General features: G+C 36.2%; 1 protein-coding gene across 2 annotated transcripts; it reads right to left on the reverse strand.

The window, feature by feature from the left end:
* Positions 1-1,047: 1,047 nt before the first annotated feature.
* LOC109020651 (disease resistance protein RPV1-like) lies at positions 1,048-7,502 on the reverse strand. Of its 2 annotated transcripts, none has more exons than XM_035685849.1 (7): positions 6,840-7,502; positions 5,471-6,578; positions 5,094-5,372; positions 4,049-4,987; positions 3,369-3,923; positions 2,047-2,667; positions 1,048-1,881 (listed from the first exon to the last, which is right to left on the reverse strand). In XM_035685849.1, exons 1-7 carry the CDS (start codon positions 7,346-7,348, stop codon positions 1,150-1,152), a joined length of 4,743 nt encoding a protein of 1,580 aa, XP_035541742.1. In that variant the 5' UTR covers positions 7,349-7,502; the 3' UTR covers positions 1,048-1,149. The 2 variants fall into 2 exon arrangements, with proteins under 2 accessions (XP_035541742.1, XP_035541740.1); XM_035685847.1 differs by having other exon boundaries at positions 1,049-1,881; positions 2,044-2,667.
* Between the last annotated feature and the right edge of the window lie 7,636 nt (positions 7,503-15,138).

Here is a 15,138-nt window from a genome sequence, read left to right on the forward strand (position 1 = left end):
ATGTAAACTTACAATTTATGGAAGGAAACTCTCGTATATTCCATATCAAAGTATTACACATATATAGGCCATTTACATGATAGCTGTCAGTATAAATATGGATAGTTGTCTAGCCTAAGATCATGCACATAATATATACAATTAGTGCAGATTTACAGGGATGCTAAAAATATAATTTGAGCCGTTGACACTGCATTGTTTAAGGCCGAGAGTTATGTTGCATGCTGTCATGAGAGATATCTTTACTGTCATGGAAAAGATCCTTATTATCCAGAGACTCCAAGGAGGATAAGCTACTAAGATCTTCGGGTAGTGCTCCATCCAATAGATTGCAGTCACTTAGATATAGAGTTAAGTTACTAAAGAGGTCAACCTTGAAAGAAAGTTAAGAAACGGCAAGGTGGGGGTTGATCCAGAGAGAACGAGAGTTTTAAGAGTAGGTAAACAACAAATGTCACTCGGAAAAACAGAAAGCTTTTTGCACTCTCCAAGATTTAAGTTGTATTTTGCGTGGCCTTTGAAATCATGCCGTTAAACTAAGTACCAAAGTCATAAAACTATAGAAATCAATGCTAAGCTCATCCAAACTTTCATGGATCCTCACCTCCCCTGTACCGTGACAAGCCCCAGAGAGAGACATTCTTTAAACAAGTTTAATAGCTCTATCCTAGAAACATAAGAATGAAAAGAATACCAAAATTCAGATTGGTTTATTTTTCACAAATACAATCTGACCTTCAGAGAAAGCCATGCTTTCAACAAGCTTAATTGGAATCAATATGACATCAATCCACAAAAGAGTCACCCTCCTTGTAGCTCATATGCAGCAAATTATATTAGTACATGTGAACATAAAAATCTAGATCATTTAAAATTCTACAGAGTTCATGACTATGTGTTTTTTTTTCAAACAACAATATGACATCAATCCACAATATTCAAATACCAATACTACTCAATCAAATGAAAGAGAATTCTCAATCAAATGGTAAGCAGCTACACCTGCAAATGTTGCGTTTTCTTTTTCTTCATCACAGTTGCATAAGCTGACAGCTTATACATATTTATACTAATAGAAAGAGAATTCTAGATACATCAACTCAGCCTTGAGAATATCAAAAGTCATATCCTAAAATAATTGGAGTTCTTTTATCTAAAAATTTTCATAAAGAAATTACAAATGAACTTCCTACGGTCTTTCTTATAAAATAAAAATATAAAATATAAAATATAAAAAAAAGAACTTCCAACGGTCTTTTCTATAAAAGAACCCAAAAAATAATAGAAAAAAAACTTCCAACAGTATTTAAGGCTGCAAGAGATCAGCGTGTCCCTAGAGTTCTTCGGGTCAACATGATATAATTTCCCCCAGAGATCCTTGATATCATCAGGAGTATTTGAGAAATGGCTTTTTGTTTCCTCAAATTGATCATTTAGCTCTTCTTCATTGTACAAAAGACGGAATCCACACTTTTTCACCATCAAGCCTGGGTAATCGGTTGAGATAGAAGCATCAATCCAACTGCATTCATCCATAAAATCTGGAAACAACCGGCGTGGTATATATGACAGCCAGATGAATCCACCTAGCTTTGACAGCAACTTGAGATCATGTTCAGTGAGGCAATAGGTATGGAAACGTTCCACTCTGTCAATATCGGTTTCTAGATCACAAATGAGGTTGGAAGGAAGTCGGGAAACCAGATTGTCAGCAACGTAACTTGAATGCCCTGGGACAGAAAGAGAAGCACAAAGAGCAAGTCCAATCCAAGAAGTACGATCATTTGAAGGCAAAGGGATTGTCACAACGGAGTCGGCACTCCGATGGGTGAACCACTCCAGAATTTTACTTGGACGATAACATGAATCATATACACGATCCTGTGTAAAAGATAAAAAATATTGTGAAATTTACTCAAAAAGAGAGAAATAGAAAATATGGTGAACTTTACTCAGAAGGAGAGAATTAATATTTACATATACAAAGGGTGAATTCAAATATGGTATATTGAAGCAAAACAAAGACTCATAAAAATTTCTTACCTGCATAAGGTTACTTCTACTGCGAGTTTTATTAGTCTTCTCCTGACAACGAATGCCCCTTATCGATATTTCAATTTTGAGGTCCTTATTAGAGTGGACAGGTACTGTTGTTTCATTTGATTTTTCTAGAGCAGCCATAAAAGGACCCGTGGAATCTCGGTACTCAGAAAACAAATCATTGCAATGTTTTAGTTCTTGCTCGAATTGTACTTGATCATGCTTGTACAAAATACGAAGTGCACATTTATCCATTGTAATGAATGGACAATCACTCACAAATGATGCTGCAATGTGGCTGCTGTCATGTAGCCAACCAGTCAATTGATTACCTGGTATGTAGGCTATCCAACAAAAGCCACCTCGAGTAACAAACCGCTTGATTGCATGTCTACTGGTGTGGAAAGAAAGGATACCCATTTGCAATTGACAATTGTCAAGGAGGGTTTCTGGATCCCTGCGAATTGAAAAAGAAGCATATAGAACAAGTCCCATCCAATTATCATTATAGTACAATCTTGGGGGTATGTCAATTGCCACTGATTGTCCACAACTTTGATGAGTGAACCAGTCTTGAACTTTACTCGGAGGGAAACAAGAACTATACCTAGTGGAGGGATGAAAGTCCTGTAAAAATGGAAATTTAGTGTCAAATAAGAGAGAGAGAGAGAGGTAGCGAATATTAAACTTATTATGTATAAGATACGTTTGTAAACAACTGTTTTAGTGAAAATGTGGCGAAGAATTATCGGATGTCACCGCCTCATGACATGCAACAAACCTTTTGTATTTGACAACTATATATGTTACAATGCATCTGCTACATTTAGTTTAGACAAAATTAATGGATTTTTTTTTCCCTGATTTTTCTTGTATATAGATGAACGATGGCTGTCAATGGAGAAAATATGGACAAAAGATAGATAAAGGAAATCCTTGCCCTCGGGGATACCACCGTTGCAGTCTCACCATCTTGTCTGGTGAGAGAACAAGTATATCTTCTGCGCCTACATGATGCATTGAGATTTTTATGACATGGTTAATTAGCGTTATCAAAAAACTATATCTGCATATAATAGCTGGCATAGAGTTTCAACATGCATGGCATCATTTGCAACTATAAATTGAGGAGTTCAAATTTGCATTGATTTTTGTATTTGAATAATGATTAGGTAAATTATTAGATGAAAAAGTTCAAAGATTTGAAATTGAAAAATATTTTACATTTGAGTGACCTTTGGGACTGACATAATGAGAAGTTTGAAAATTCTGAGAATTTCATGTCTCATTGTCCAAATGTCCCCAGGTGTGACGGTATAAACCCTTACCAGCGGGCTAGCTGCATAGAATTCATCATAAGGCCCAAGCTGAAAACTACTATGTACTTGAGCTAGTAGAAGTCTCCATCCAAAATTTTTCTGGCTTACGATTTGTACGAACTGCATCATATCTTGCTTGTAGAGGATACGAGCGCCACAACCTCTGATAGCAATACTAGGGCTGTTGGATGTAAACCGAGCGGTGAAGCAGTTGCACTGGTCTAGTTGGTTCCTAAGCCTCGCATGCGATATATATAGGCAAAGTCCAAATGAACGATCGCGGATGCGTTGGTATTTAGGGAGGACTACGGAAAAAGTTGCAGGACCTCCATCTATGTCCAAGCTACATATCAACTCATAAGAATTATACGAGGCATCAGCCAAAGTTACACCTTGAAAATCAGTATCTAGCACTGTATGCAACACAATTCCTCTCCAACTACTATCTTTAGAGAGATCGTATGGTAATGGGATCGATATTGATGACCAGTAGTTTTGATTGAACCACATTGGAATTGTAGTCTGAGAAATGCCATGATATTCTTCACTTTGATGAATTTGCTCCTGTACAATATTATAGAATGGAAAAATTAAGAGGAAAGAAATGTTCTAATATGTTTGTGAATATATATATGAGAGAGAGAGAGAGAGAGAGAGAGAGAGAGAGAGAGAGAGAGAGAGAGAGAGACCTCCATCCACAATGGGTGAAAGTGTCTATCTAGCACGGAAACCTCACTTAGAATGTCTTCTTCATTGGCAGCCAAGCTAAGACAGTTAATAACAGTGAACTCTCCTCCACCTGAAGTCGACACTACAACTTGATTGGAATAATTTTGGAGTGAAGTACATTCTCGAGCCATTACAAATTGTGTAGTTGAGGGAAGATTTGGCAATAACTGAAGCTTGCTACAATTATCCAAATAAAGAAACTTAAGCTTTGGAAGCTGAGAAATGCTCTCTGGCAAACGTGTGAAATTGTTTCTGCTCAAATTCAGAGACTCCAAGGAGGTTAAGCTACTAAGATTGTCAGGGAGTGCTCCATCCAATAGATTGCAACCACAAAGATCTAGAGCTACCAAAGAGGTCAACCCTGAAAAAAAGCTAGGCAACGACAAGGTGAGGGGTGCACCAATTGAAAATAAAACAGAGGAAGGAGGTTGACCTTTGCATCCAGAGAGAATGAGGGTTTTAAGAGCAGGTAAAAAACTGATGACACTCGGAAAAACCAAAAGCTGCTTGGACTCTCCAAGATTTAGTAATGTCAGGCCAGTTAGATGTAGAATTGATAATGGGAGTTCCTGAATGGCAGTCCCATCCAAATAAAGCTCTGACAAATGTTTCATATTCTGCCCAATCTCTGGAAACTTAGAGAGTCTTGAACAACCCGATAATATCAGAAGATTCAATGATTCCAAGTTGATCTCATGCGGAAGCCTACTCAGAGATTTACAATCTTTGAGATTTAATAGAATGAGCTGATTGAGAGCTCCAATAGATGGATGAACTTCATACAATCTTGTGCAACCTTCAAAAATTAACCTTTGAAGACTTGGGCATCCAGAGAAGTCCGGAGTCATCAACAAGTTTTCAGAGCCACTGAAGTCCATGACTTTCAACTTGTTTAAATTCTGTAATGCAACAATATAGAAATAGAGAAGAGTCTTTAAGAAATGACTCCAAATTTAAAAAAAAAATAAATGAAAAAAGGCTATTAATCTAGGAAAAAGATCTCACAAGAAAAGCCATTGGTAATTGCAAAAAGCTGCTGCGATGCATAATGAGTTCAACAAGATTGATTGGTTGAAAACTCTCCGCTGTGGACCTCAAAGGATATTCGTGCCAGTCGATTAGTTGTAAACCGTTAGAGAGAGAATTAAGGCCCCGTGGAAGATTCACATCACATATTTTAATTAATCTAAGTTTATTCATTTTTGAAAAGGCTTCAGGATTCAAGTCTTCTTCTTGGTGTGAAGACGAGGTACTTAACATTATGCCTTCGACTTTATATGTTCCCTGGTAATAAAAAATAACAAAATAAATGAATGGAACTGTGCAACAAACAGTCACAAGCATTGTGTGTGAGTGTATTGATATAATACTATTACACTTACATATTTCTTCCGTAGAACTTCAAGGATCTCATCACGACGCCATAATCTGCTGCGTTTTCCAAGCTTTTTAGGGTATTCACAGCGAACAATTTCCCATCCCAGTCTTTGTAATAAACTATGCATCCACAATTTTCTCCCCAAAATAGTGATAAGAGATTTGTCCACAAGAGTTTCGATATCAACGTTAGGGAAGCAATCAGAACCTTCCAATAAATCTACTACTCGATCTTTGTCTTCCCCGTTGAAGAAACATGCAATATCTAAGAACACTTTTTTCTCTGTCTCCCCCAATGCATCAAAACCTATTTTGAGTTTCTTTACAATATCCCTATGAGGAAGTACTTGTAATCTATTCAAAGAACTTCTCCATACCTCTCTTCCTTTTCCAAACAGGGAGGAACCCAAAACTTTAAGAGTTAAAGGATGACCGTCGGCATAACTCACATAGTCATTGCATAGATCCAAAAAGTCTTGTTCTTCACATTGATCAGGGTCATGAAAAGCTTGTTGACTAAAAAGCTGTAAAGCCTCCTTTTTGTGTAGTCCTTTAATCGGGTATATAAATCGCACTCTATGTCTTGTTAACAAATGTCTATCTTTAGTGGTCACAATGATTCTACTCCCTGGTCCAAACCAATTGCAGTTCCCAGCTAATGTTTCTAATTGTTCTTTTTCATCCACATCATCAAGAACAATAAGAACTTTTGTGTAACGTAATCGATTCCTTATCACATCAATTCCCTTAAGCACATCCCATTTTTCTTGGTCATCCTTCAACTTCATATCAGAAAGGAGATTTTCTTGTAAAGCAACTAGACCATTTCTTTTAGAAACCAAACTAACATTTTCGAGAAAGCTTCTAGCTCGGAATAGATGATTGTACTTCAGAAAAATAACTCGTGCAAGAGTTGTCTTGCCCATTCCACTCATCCCCCATATCCCTATAAAGCGAACATCATTCGATCCAATATCAAAATAATCCAAATACATTTCCTTAACACGAGAGTCTATCCCAACAAGCTGGTTGTTCTCATCACCACTTGGGCGGGTGTTGCTCAATTCTATAGATATCCTTTCAACAATTTTTTTGATAAACTTTGACTCATCCCTGTAAAACAGGTAAAATAAACCTATTGATGAGTCAACTCAAAACCAACACAAATCACAAGAGATATGTAAGGGTTGATTCTTTGCATGTTCGCCTTAAACTAGTGAAATTTATTATAGTAGCATATAGTTGAGTAGTGAAGAGTTGGATCTTCTTGGTTGCAGATATAAAGGGCTAAATTATGTAGTTCGAAGAAAATAAAGTGATTATTTGTAAAAGAAAAAAGATTCTCACTAGAGAAAAATCTGTGTAGTATCTTACCCGTTCTTTAAATGGTATCCAGAGAGATTGGCCACTTCTTTCAAAGCATTTCTCCAAGTTTGCACATTTTCTTTGTTCTTAAGATTTTTTTCGTGTTTAGCAAAGGCATCTCTAAAGGTGCCTTCCTCCTGTTTCCGTGCATCACTAGGACTTACATGATAGAAAATGGGCAAAACTTTCAACTCTCTATCTTTCATGCATTCAACAATCTTTGCAAGTTCTTCCAAGCACCATGTGGACGATGCATACTCTTTCGAAACAATGATGACCGCCATTCTTGACTTCTCTATTGCATCCAAGAGTTCCTTCTTAATGGGTCTTCCGATCTCCAGTCTTACATCATCCATAAAGGTGTAGATCAATTTCTCACGCAATTCATTACATAGATGGCTTGTAAATGTCTCACGGGTTTCACCTCTGAAACTGAGGAAAACTTCATATTTCCATTGGTGTTTGGAACAAGAGGAAGAAGATGAAGGGGTTGTTTGAATATTGCTGGTGAAAGCCATATCGGACACTTGGCTTAGCTAATTAAGCATCTTCGAGTTTAGATTATGAAAGCAAGCCCTCAATTAACTCTTCCCCAGAACTCTGAAATCTGCTCATGTCCAGGTCTGAACAAACGGAACATATTAAATCTGCTCTACTTTCAACAAAAGTATTCGCACACGCCTTTTAAGAGTGAAAGTAATTGTTTTTTCCACACATTTAGGTGTGAACAGAGGAAAAAATAAGAATCTACTTTTAAGTAGTCACAGGCCCTTTAAAAGTGAAAGTAATTGTATAGTTGTGGCCATGATTCCATTTTCCACACCATATTCAAGTGTACAGTACTGGCCGTGATTCACGGAGGCTGGTCTGGAGCATGATGTTGAGGTAATGATATCAGGCTTATCATTGTGCTTTATCTTTACAGCTTGATCCATTGACTTTGGGTCAATATTTGGAGAGGCTTCTTCGGCTTCATTCTTGGCTGCATTGATTAGTAGATTTCTGCCGAGGAATCTTCCATGCACGGAACATGGATGGATACGGTTCATCTTGATCAAATAGATAATATAGTTTTAGTCCGCATTTTCATGACATGAATGCTATATATGCCAATTATCAATATTTTAGATATCCTAAATCAATAATATTGGTATGTATTAGTGAATTTATTTTTTATATAATATTTAAAAATCTCAAGAAACATATATAATTTTATGTCCCCTATGAAAGTTCTACATGAAGTTCTCTCTCTCAAGGCATACATGAAGGGTGGAAGAGCGAAAACTCCAGGAAAGAACTCCCTGGAAAAGTTAGGAATTTCAAAAGGTTCTGAAGAGTCAAAGTCGTCAAAGTCTTCCTAGTTCCTAGTGCAGATCAACGAGGAACATGAGTAGGAAACATCCTCATGACTTGGGCCGTAGCATTATGGAGGGATTCCCCAACGCTAAGACCATGAGAAGCAAATTATGATTTATTATATTTTATGTGTAAATTTGATGAAATTATAATAATGAGATAAAATGAGTTAAATTGAATTGAGTTGAGTTGAGTTGAGATGAGTTCTTAATCCAAACGGAGTCTTATTTTATTAACCTATCATAACCTTTTACATGGTAAAAATACTTTTTATTATATTTTAATTATTACGACAGTAAATTCACTCAAATTTTTTTTTTTTTTTTTTACATTAAGATTTAAAGAAAAAAAGGTGTTTAAAGATGAAAAGCTTCCTACCATGTATGTTTAATTAGATTATAAAGGATATACAATGCAAAAGCAAGCCCACGGTTAACTCTCCGGTAGAGAATTCATGCTAACACTGGTCGCATATGCACATATACCAGGAACTAGGAAGGAAAATAGATAGAAATAAAAGCATTGGGAAGGAGACGACCCTGCAGTTGAAATTTTTTGAATAAGCGATTCTTTTATAACTCTCTCTTTCTGGGTACCTTCGTTTGTCATTACTTTTGTGCATACTTTGGTTCATTTTTACTTTTGTATTTATTTTATCTTATTATTACTTTTTTAAATTAATATTATTTTATTATTATATAATAAATAAATCAATAATTTAATATGAGGATTTAATTGGAATAAAATAGTCCGAGTCAAATTTATTTTATTATTATATAATAAAAAAATGAATAACAACTCAATGTTAAAATTTGACGTGGATGGCTAGAAGGTTAAAAGGGAGATTTGACTTTCTACATTGTGCAATTCTGCTACAGGTACCCGCCTTTGGGTACCTGTTGCGGAATCGTCTGAGGTCAGCTTTTTATTATTATTAAAAAAAAAAAAACTCGATTTCAGAAACCCTCACCTAGGCGCCAAACTCGATTTCAGAAATGAATTTTTGCGCTCTCAGAAAGAAAAGCGAGGACGTCTTCATCGTCTCACCTTGTCATCTTCGTGCTGTCTTCCTTGGCCATCTGAGCAAGGGGCATCAAGTGAGTGACGGCGTGGGTTTGCTCTGTTTTACTGCCCACTCCCCCATTGACTATGCCGACAAAAGCACCTGCACGTGCACACCAAATGTCAATAGCCCAAATGCTGCACAGACCTCACCGATAAGCACCAGCCCACGTCCCACTCCTTCTCCCTCATTCAAATTCTTCCTCACAACCCACGTCTACATGCATGCACAGGAAGCTTCACGCAGCAGCGATCACGTCAAATATGCCATCGACCCCAACCGATCCACGGCACCACTCTTGCATGCACGCACCAACAGCCGCTGCCACCCTAGCATCTACCGTAGAGAAGCCCCGAGAACAGCCGTTGCAACGCTGCCACCAAACTGAGAACCACCGTAGAGAAGCCCTAAGAACCTAACCGTAGAGAAGCCCTGAGAATAGTCGCTGCCATGCTGCCACCAAACCGAGAACCACTGTAGAGAAGCCTCGTCGCACTGCCCAGCCATTATTCCTCTACTTTGGCTCCCGAAAACAGAGCACCACTCCTTCCACATGAGCCACTGCCTCGCCACCCCGAAGCCAAGCCAGCCACCGTTGCTGCTCCTCCCTCAAATGACCACCGAAAGCCACTACCCAGCCAAAGCGTCGGCAGCACAAGCACCTCTATTTTTCTCACTCAAAACAGAGATTTTTACCCACCGAACCACCGCACCTCGCCAACCACTCCAAGATGTCGCCACCTACACGAAAAGGGCTGCCGGACAGACCCAAGTCACCCCAGCCTGTTGCAACCCCTTACGGTGAGTCCCTCTCTCGAATTACTCTCTTCTTCTCTCACCCAAGATATTGTCTCGTCTTCATGCTACTTTCGAGTTTGATTTCAGAAGTTTGATTTTAGAAACAATACTCGATTTCAGAAATGCACAGTTTAACTAAGGGTGCAAACGCACTGTTTAAATAATGCTTACTTGGAACCCGGGTACGCGGCGTGTCCCTGTCCCGAGTGCAAGTAGCTTTTTTCTTTCCCTAAAGTATTGACATTTATTATACATTTTTTAAAATTTCATTAATATATAATAATTTTTTTCTTGTAACTAATCATTCAAAATTTATAATAGATTAATCATCGTATTCTTTGTAATAATAAAATATTATTATTTAACAATATAAATAAAAAATAAAATTTAACGAATAGCATAACGAGAAAGAATTTTTCTTTTCTATATTACCGTGACAAAATGAAAATGAAAATGAAAATGATACTGTTTTGTCGGCCAAGGTTAATGGGCATGAAATCATGCGAAGATGATAGGAGTGGATCCCACATGGTAGAAGAATCAGTGGGAATCCATTGTTAGGGACGCCGTACATTGAAAATTAGGCATATCTAATTGAAGATGAATAATTTCTTAAAAAAGAGTAATTCTATATATAATTGTGAAATACATAATCGTTACGTAATCGTTTTAAAAAAGTGTGAAGTCTATTATTAAAAAATTAATTTTTTTTATGTAGATCCTATATTTTATTTATTTTTTTCAAAACGATTACGTGACGATTATACAATTCACAATTATAAATATCTTTTCTTCTCAAGAAAACATAAAACGTGCTTTTTAATCAATTAGTTAAAAGGGCATATTGATGTTAAATTTAAGCACTGCCCTTCACCATATTGTTATGGGTCCATCTTTGCATCTTCTTGGTTGTAGTAGATAAAAAGTGTTATAGATTATTTATTTCGAAGAAAATAAAGTATTATTTCTAAGCATGTGATTTTTTTTAATGAAAATGTCTCGTGGGATTGCAAACAAAGTTTAATAATTTAACTTTTTCAAATAATAAAATAATAATAATATTAAAAAATAATATTATAATAATATTCTATTCAACTTTTAACTTTCAGCTCAATTTACTATCCAAACAACACATAAATGAAAAAATATAAAAAAAATACTACTTAGCTCTCTCAATGTTACCACTCAAGTATTTTAATTTTTTTTTAATTTTTAATTTTTATGTATCTCTTCATTGGTTAGTACATGTCACCTTCAACTCGAGTTTTCCGTTGTTACTTTAGGTTACAATATGAATTTTCTTTTGAAAAATATGTTTTTTAATGAATTTGCTTTTTAAGTATTGGGTTTGGTAGAAATAGTTAATATTTCAAGTTAGATTATTTTTAGGTTTGCAAACTGGGTTTCATAGATTGTACAGGACTTGCAAACCATGCAAATCATTTTCCGATGTACATTCAGAGTCCTTGTGGAATAAGAAATAAGTTTTCCACTACCAGTGCAGTAATCGTTAGAACAGAGAGGGATAAATAACACGAAAAAATACTGAATTTGTATTACTTGTCGTCTTCCTAGTTTTAGTTATTTTGACTTTTTAAAAATCCTATGACAGCATAGAAATTTATTTGCCTGAAGTTCTATGTTCATAAGAACAGATTTCACATAGTGGTTGTAATTTTCAGATGGAAATGGACTGCTGTTAACTTTTCCTTTTTGGTTGTTTGTTTGTTTATGCAGCTATTGCTTGTATGCATGATCAGGCGATTAAGTACCTCCTTGAATTTAATACATATCAGTTTTTAATTGGTTGGTTTCCCTCAGTAGAAACGTCTATCAAGGCCGGTGGAAGAGTGAAACCTCCAGGAAAGAACTCCTTGGAAAAGTGTGGAATTTTAAAAGGTTTTGAATCGTCAAAGTCGTCAAAGTTGTCGAAGTCTTCCTAGTTCCTGCAGATCAATGAGGAACATGAGTAGGAAACATCCTCATGCATGACTTGGGAAGTAGCATTGTGGAGGGATTCCCGACCATGGGTACCCTTGGCATTCTTTTCTGATAATTCTCACATTATATTTTGAAGGCATGAGAAGCAAATTAAATCTATAAATTAATGTGATTTGATTATATTGTAATACGTCATATTGTAAAGTTATTTTTATTAAAAAATAAATATAACATAAAATATAAAGTCATGCCATTTGTGAGTTTATTTTTATTGAATCTCTTTATAGCTCATGTAACACTTCTCTAATAGTTACGGTTTTGCCATGCTAAAATGACAAATGCTTAATTGGTTGGTATTAACAAAATTTCAACTATTTAATTTAAAATCAACAGCTGCATTGGATCAAGTGACTTCTTCGCCGACAAGAAATAATACAAGTTGCTTATTGGATTGGATTCAATTTCTATAACCTTACGAACCTATTAAATTATATTTTATTGACTTGCATGGCGTTTCCCACTCAGTCTCTCATGTGACATAATTACATTTAAAAAAACAATGTTTATAATTAAGCACATTTGTGTGTATATATATATATTAACTTATTTTTTAAGAGTTTTTCTATATGCAAATATGTCAACACATGATTATCTTTTGAGGCCGTGTATAATTATAAAAAATTATAACATTAATATTTTTCATTATAATGAGACCCACTTACATTAAAAAAAAGCTTACAAATAATTTTCACATAAAAAAAAAAAAAAAAAAATCATGACTGTCATGAGATCAATAAGCAATGGGATGTATGAGCCAGAAATTCCCTCCGTCCAATTAGAATCACAGCTTTTGTGAATTTAATTTCTTAATCATATCGTCGATGGCCTTCTGCCTTAATTTAGATTAACCAGTTAAAACGACAAAGACTCGGGAGGTTTCGAGGTCAAATTCTGCCCAGCAAAAATTAAATAATATAGAGAAAAAACTCGGTGTCATCTCTCAAACAATTTTTTATTCCTATGTAATGGGTTCAGAAGAAGAGGATGAATATGGTGGGAGCCGATTGCTAATGCAATCTATTAGACACCGAAAAGTTCAGATTCTTGGAATTAGGATTCTAAGCTAAACTACAGAAAGAACTCAAAGAAACCGCCAAACCATAGTTAGCGCATGCAAACTTCAAACCTTCAAGTTGCTTTTTGTGCGAGAGATTGAAATGGGAAGTAGTGAAACAAAAGCACCTGCAATTGAAAGATATATTGAAGTGAGAGTCAGAGAGAAATGTGTATGCATGTGCGTGTGTGTTGGCCCGTCAGATTGGGTCCTTAATTTATTCTTTTCTTGATAAGGTGTCCAAGCCTTTCGGTGGCCTGTGGCCTCTCTGGTTCTCTTACAAGCTTTTTCACTGTAAAGTGAAAGAAAAATGCTGCCTACCGGCTTCCTACGATTGCCACGCGCCCTGCTATCAGATTCTCTAGTGGCACGTATGTTTCACGCGTGGTTCACAGTGCGTGTGAGTCTCACGCGTCGTCGCGTTAGGGGGAGTCTGATGCTGCCACGCGCAGCACCATCGAAACTAGTGGCTTCAGATCCCTCATATTATTTGTAGTCGTAATGTTATAGTCTATTTATCAGACTATGTAAAAACCGTTTCAAGCGGCTTCTCTTTTGTGAAAAATGGGTGGGAGTCAAATATTTGGCTCAAGATCCCAATTTTTTATATTTCTTGTGTTGCTTTTGTTTGTTTTCAGATGACTGTTGAGAGCTCCCACCCCATTTAGTATCTTGTAACTAGGGGTGGGCTTCGACTTCGACGTAGTCGGAATGCCCACCTTCGACCTTCGAGACCAACTGGGGTCGGAGGTCAAAATATGTTCCGACTCTAATTGAAGTTTAGAGCTTAGAGTCAGAGCTCAGAGCGAATAATCTGTGTGAAGCTCCCTTAAGCCACACTTGAGCGAAGGCTCGAGCGAACAATCTGTGCAATGTTCGCTCAAGCCACACTCAAGCAAAAGCTCGATCGATCAATCTATGTGATATTCACTTGAACCACAGTCGAGCGGACATTGTCCGAAGGCACCATTCAATTTTTCCTAAACAAAATCCCACAAATGTCACGACTAAAACCTTAAAAATAGAAATCTCCCAATTCAAACTATAAATCAACTATAAAAACCATGAAAACAACAAATTTCACTAACAACTTCAATAATTTTCGTACCCTAAATCATTCAATTAATAAACAATTAATACCCTTATAACAAAATATAAGATGTAAGGCTTACAAAAAACAACGACGGATGGAGTTTTCTCTACGGTGGCTCACGGCGGGGCAGGCGACGGGGAGAAAGAGAACCACTGAGTGAGAAGTGACTGTTAGAGAACTATTGCAACTGTGCGAGAATGAGGGGGAGAACGAGAAGTGAGAACAAAACGAAGGGGGTCCTGCGTTTTGGACCCCCTTGTAAATAAAACGACGTCGTTTCAGTTAGCCCATCTTTAAAAAAAAAATGTTGGAGTTCAGAGTCGGATTTCGTGGACTCCGAACTCCGATTTCGACTTCGATTTTCGAAAACTCTGACTCCAACTCGGAGCTTTTGCCTATCCTTACTTGTAACCACTAGTTTATCTATGAAATGCTTGCTTAGAAAAAAAAATCTACCTAGCAGGACGATGCCAGAAACTAGAATAAATAGTTGAGTTGAATTTGTTTAAGAACACCATTGATAAAAAGAGAGAGTAAAATATAACAGAAAAAAGAATGTTTGAATTTGCATTCTTCCAGGAAAATTGATGATTTTACATATAATAATTTTATATGTTAAAATTAAAAGAAGTTGAAAAATGAAAAATTATAAAACAGAGGTAATTGCATGAGAACAATAAATTGTTTTATATTTTTCTTAAAAATGTAACATACCACTATCCAATGAAGATGGGGTTTTTCATTAATATACTTCACCTAGTTAATTACTAATTTTAGAAGAGAAAATAGGAATATCATTGTATTCTAATTTTCTTGAAATGAAACAATAAAAAAATATAATTGATAAAAACTAAAGGCACCCAATTATAAAATTTCTCTGCTAAAAAATAAAAAGACTAAATGGCCTTATTGGACCCATCCTCGAGCTACACCCACCGACTCT

The sequence above is a fragment of the Juglans regia genome, chromosome 15, assembly GCF_001411555.2.
Source record: "Juglans regia cultivar Chandler chromosome 15, Walnut 2.0, whole genome shotgun sequence".
Taxonomy (NCBI): Eukaryota; Viridiplantae; Streptophyta; class Magnoliopsida; order Fagales; family Juglandaceae; genus Juglans; species Juglans regia.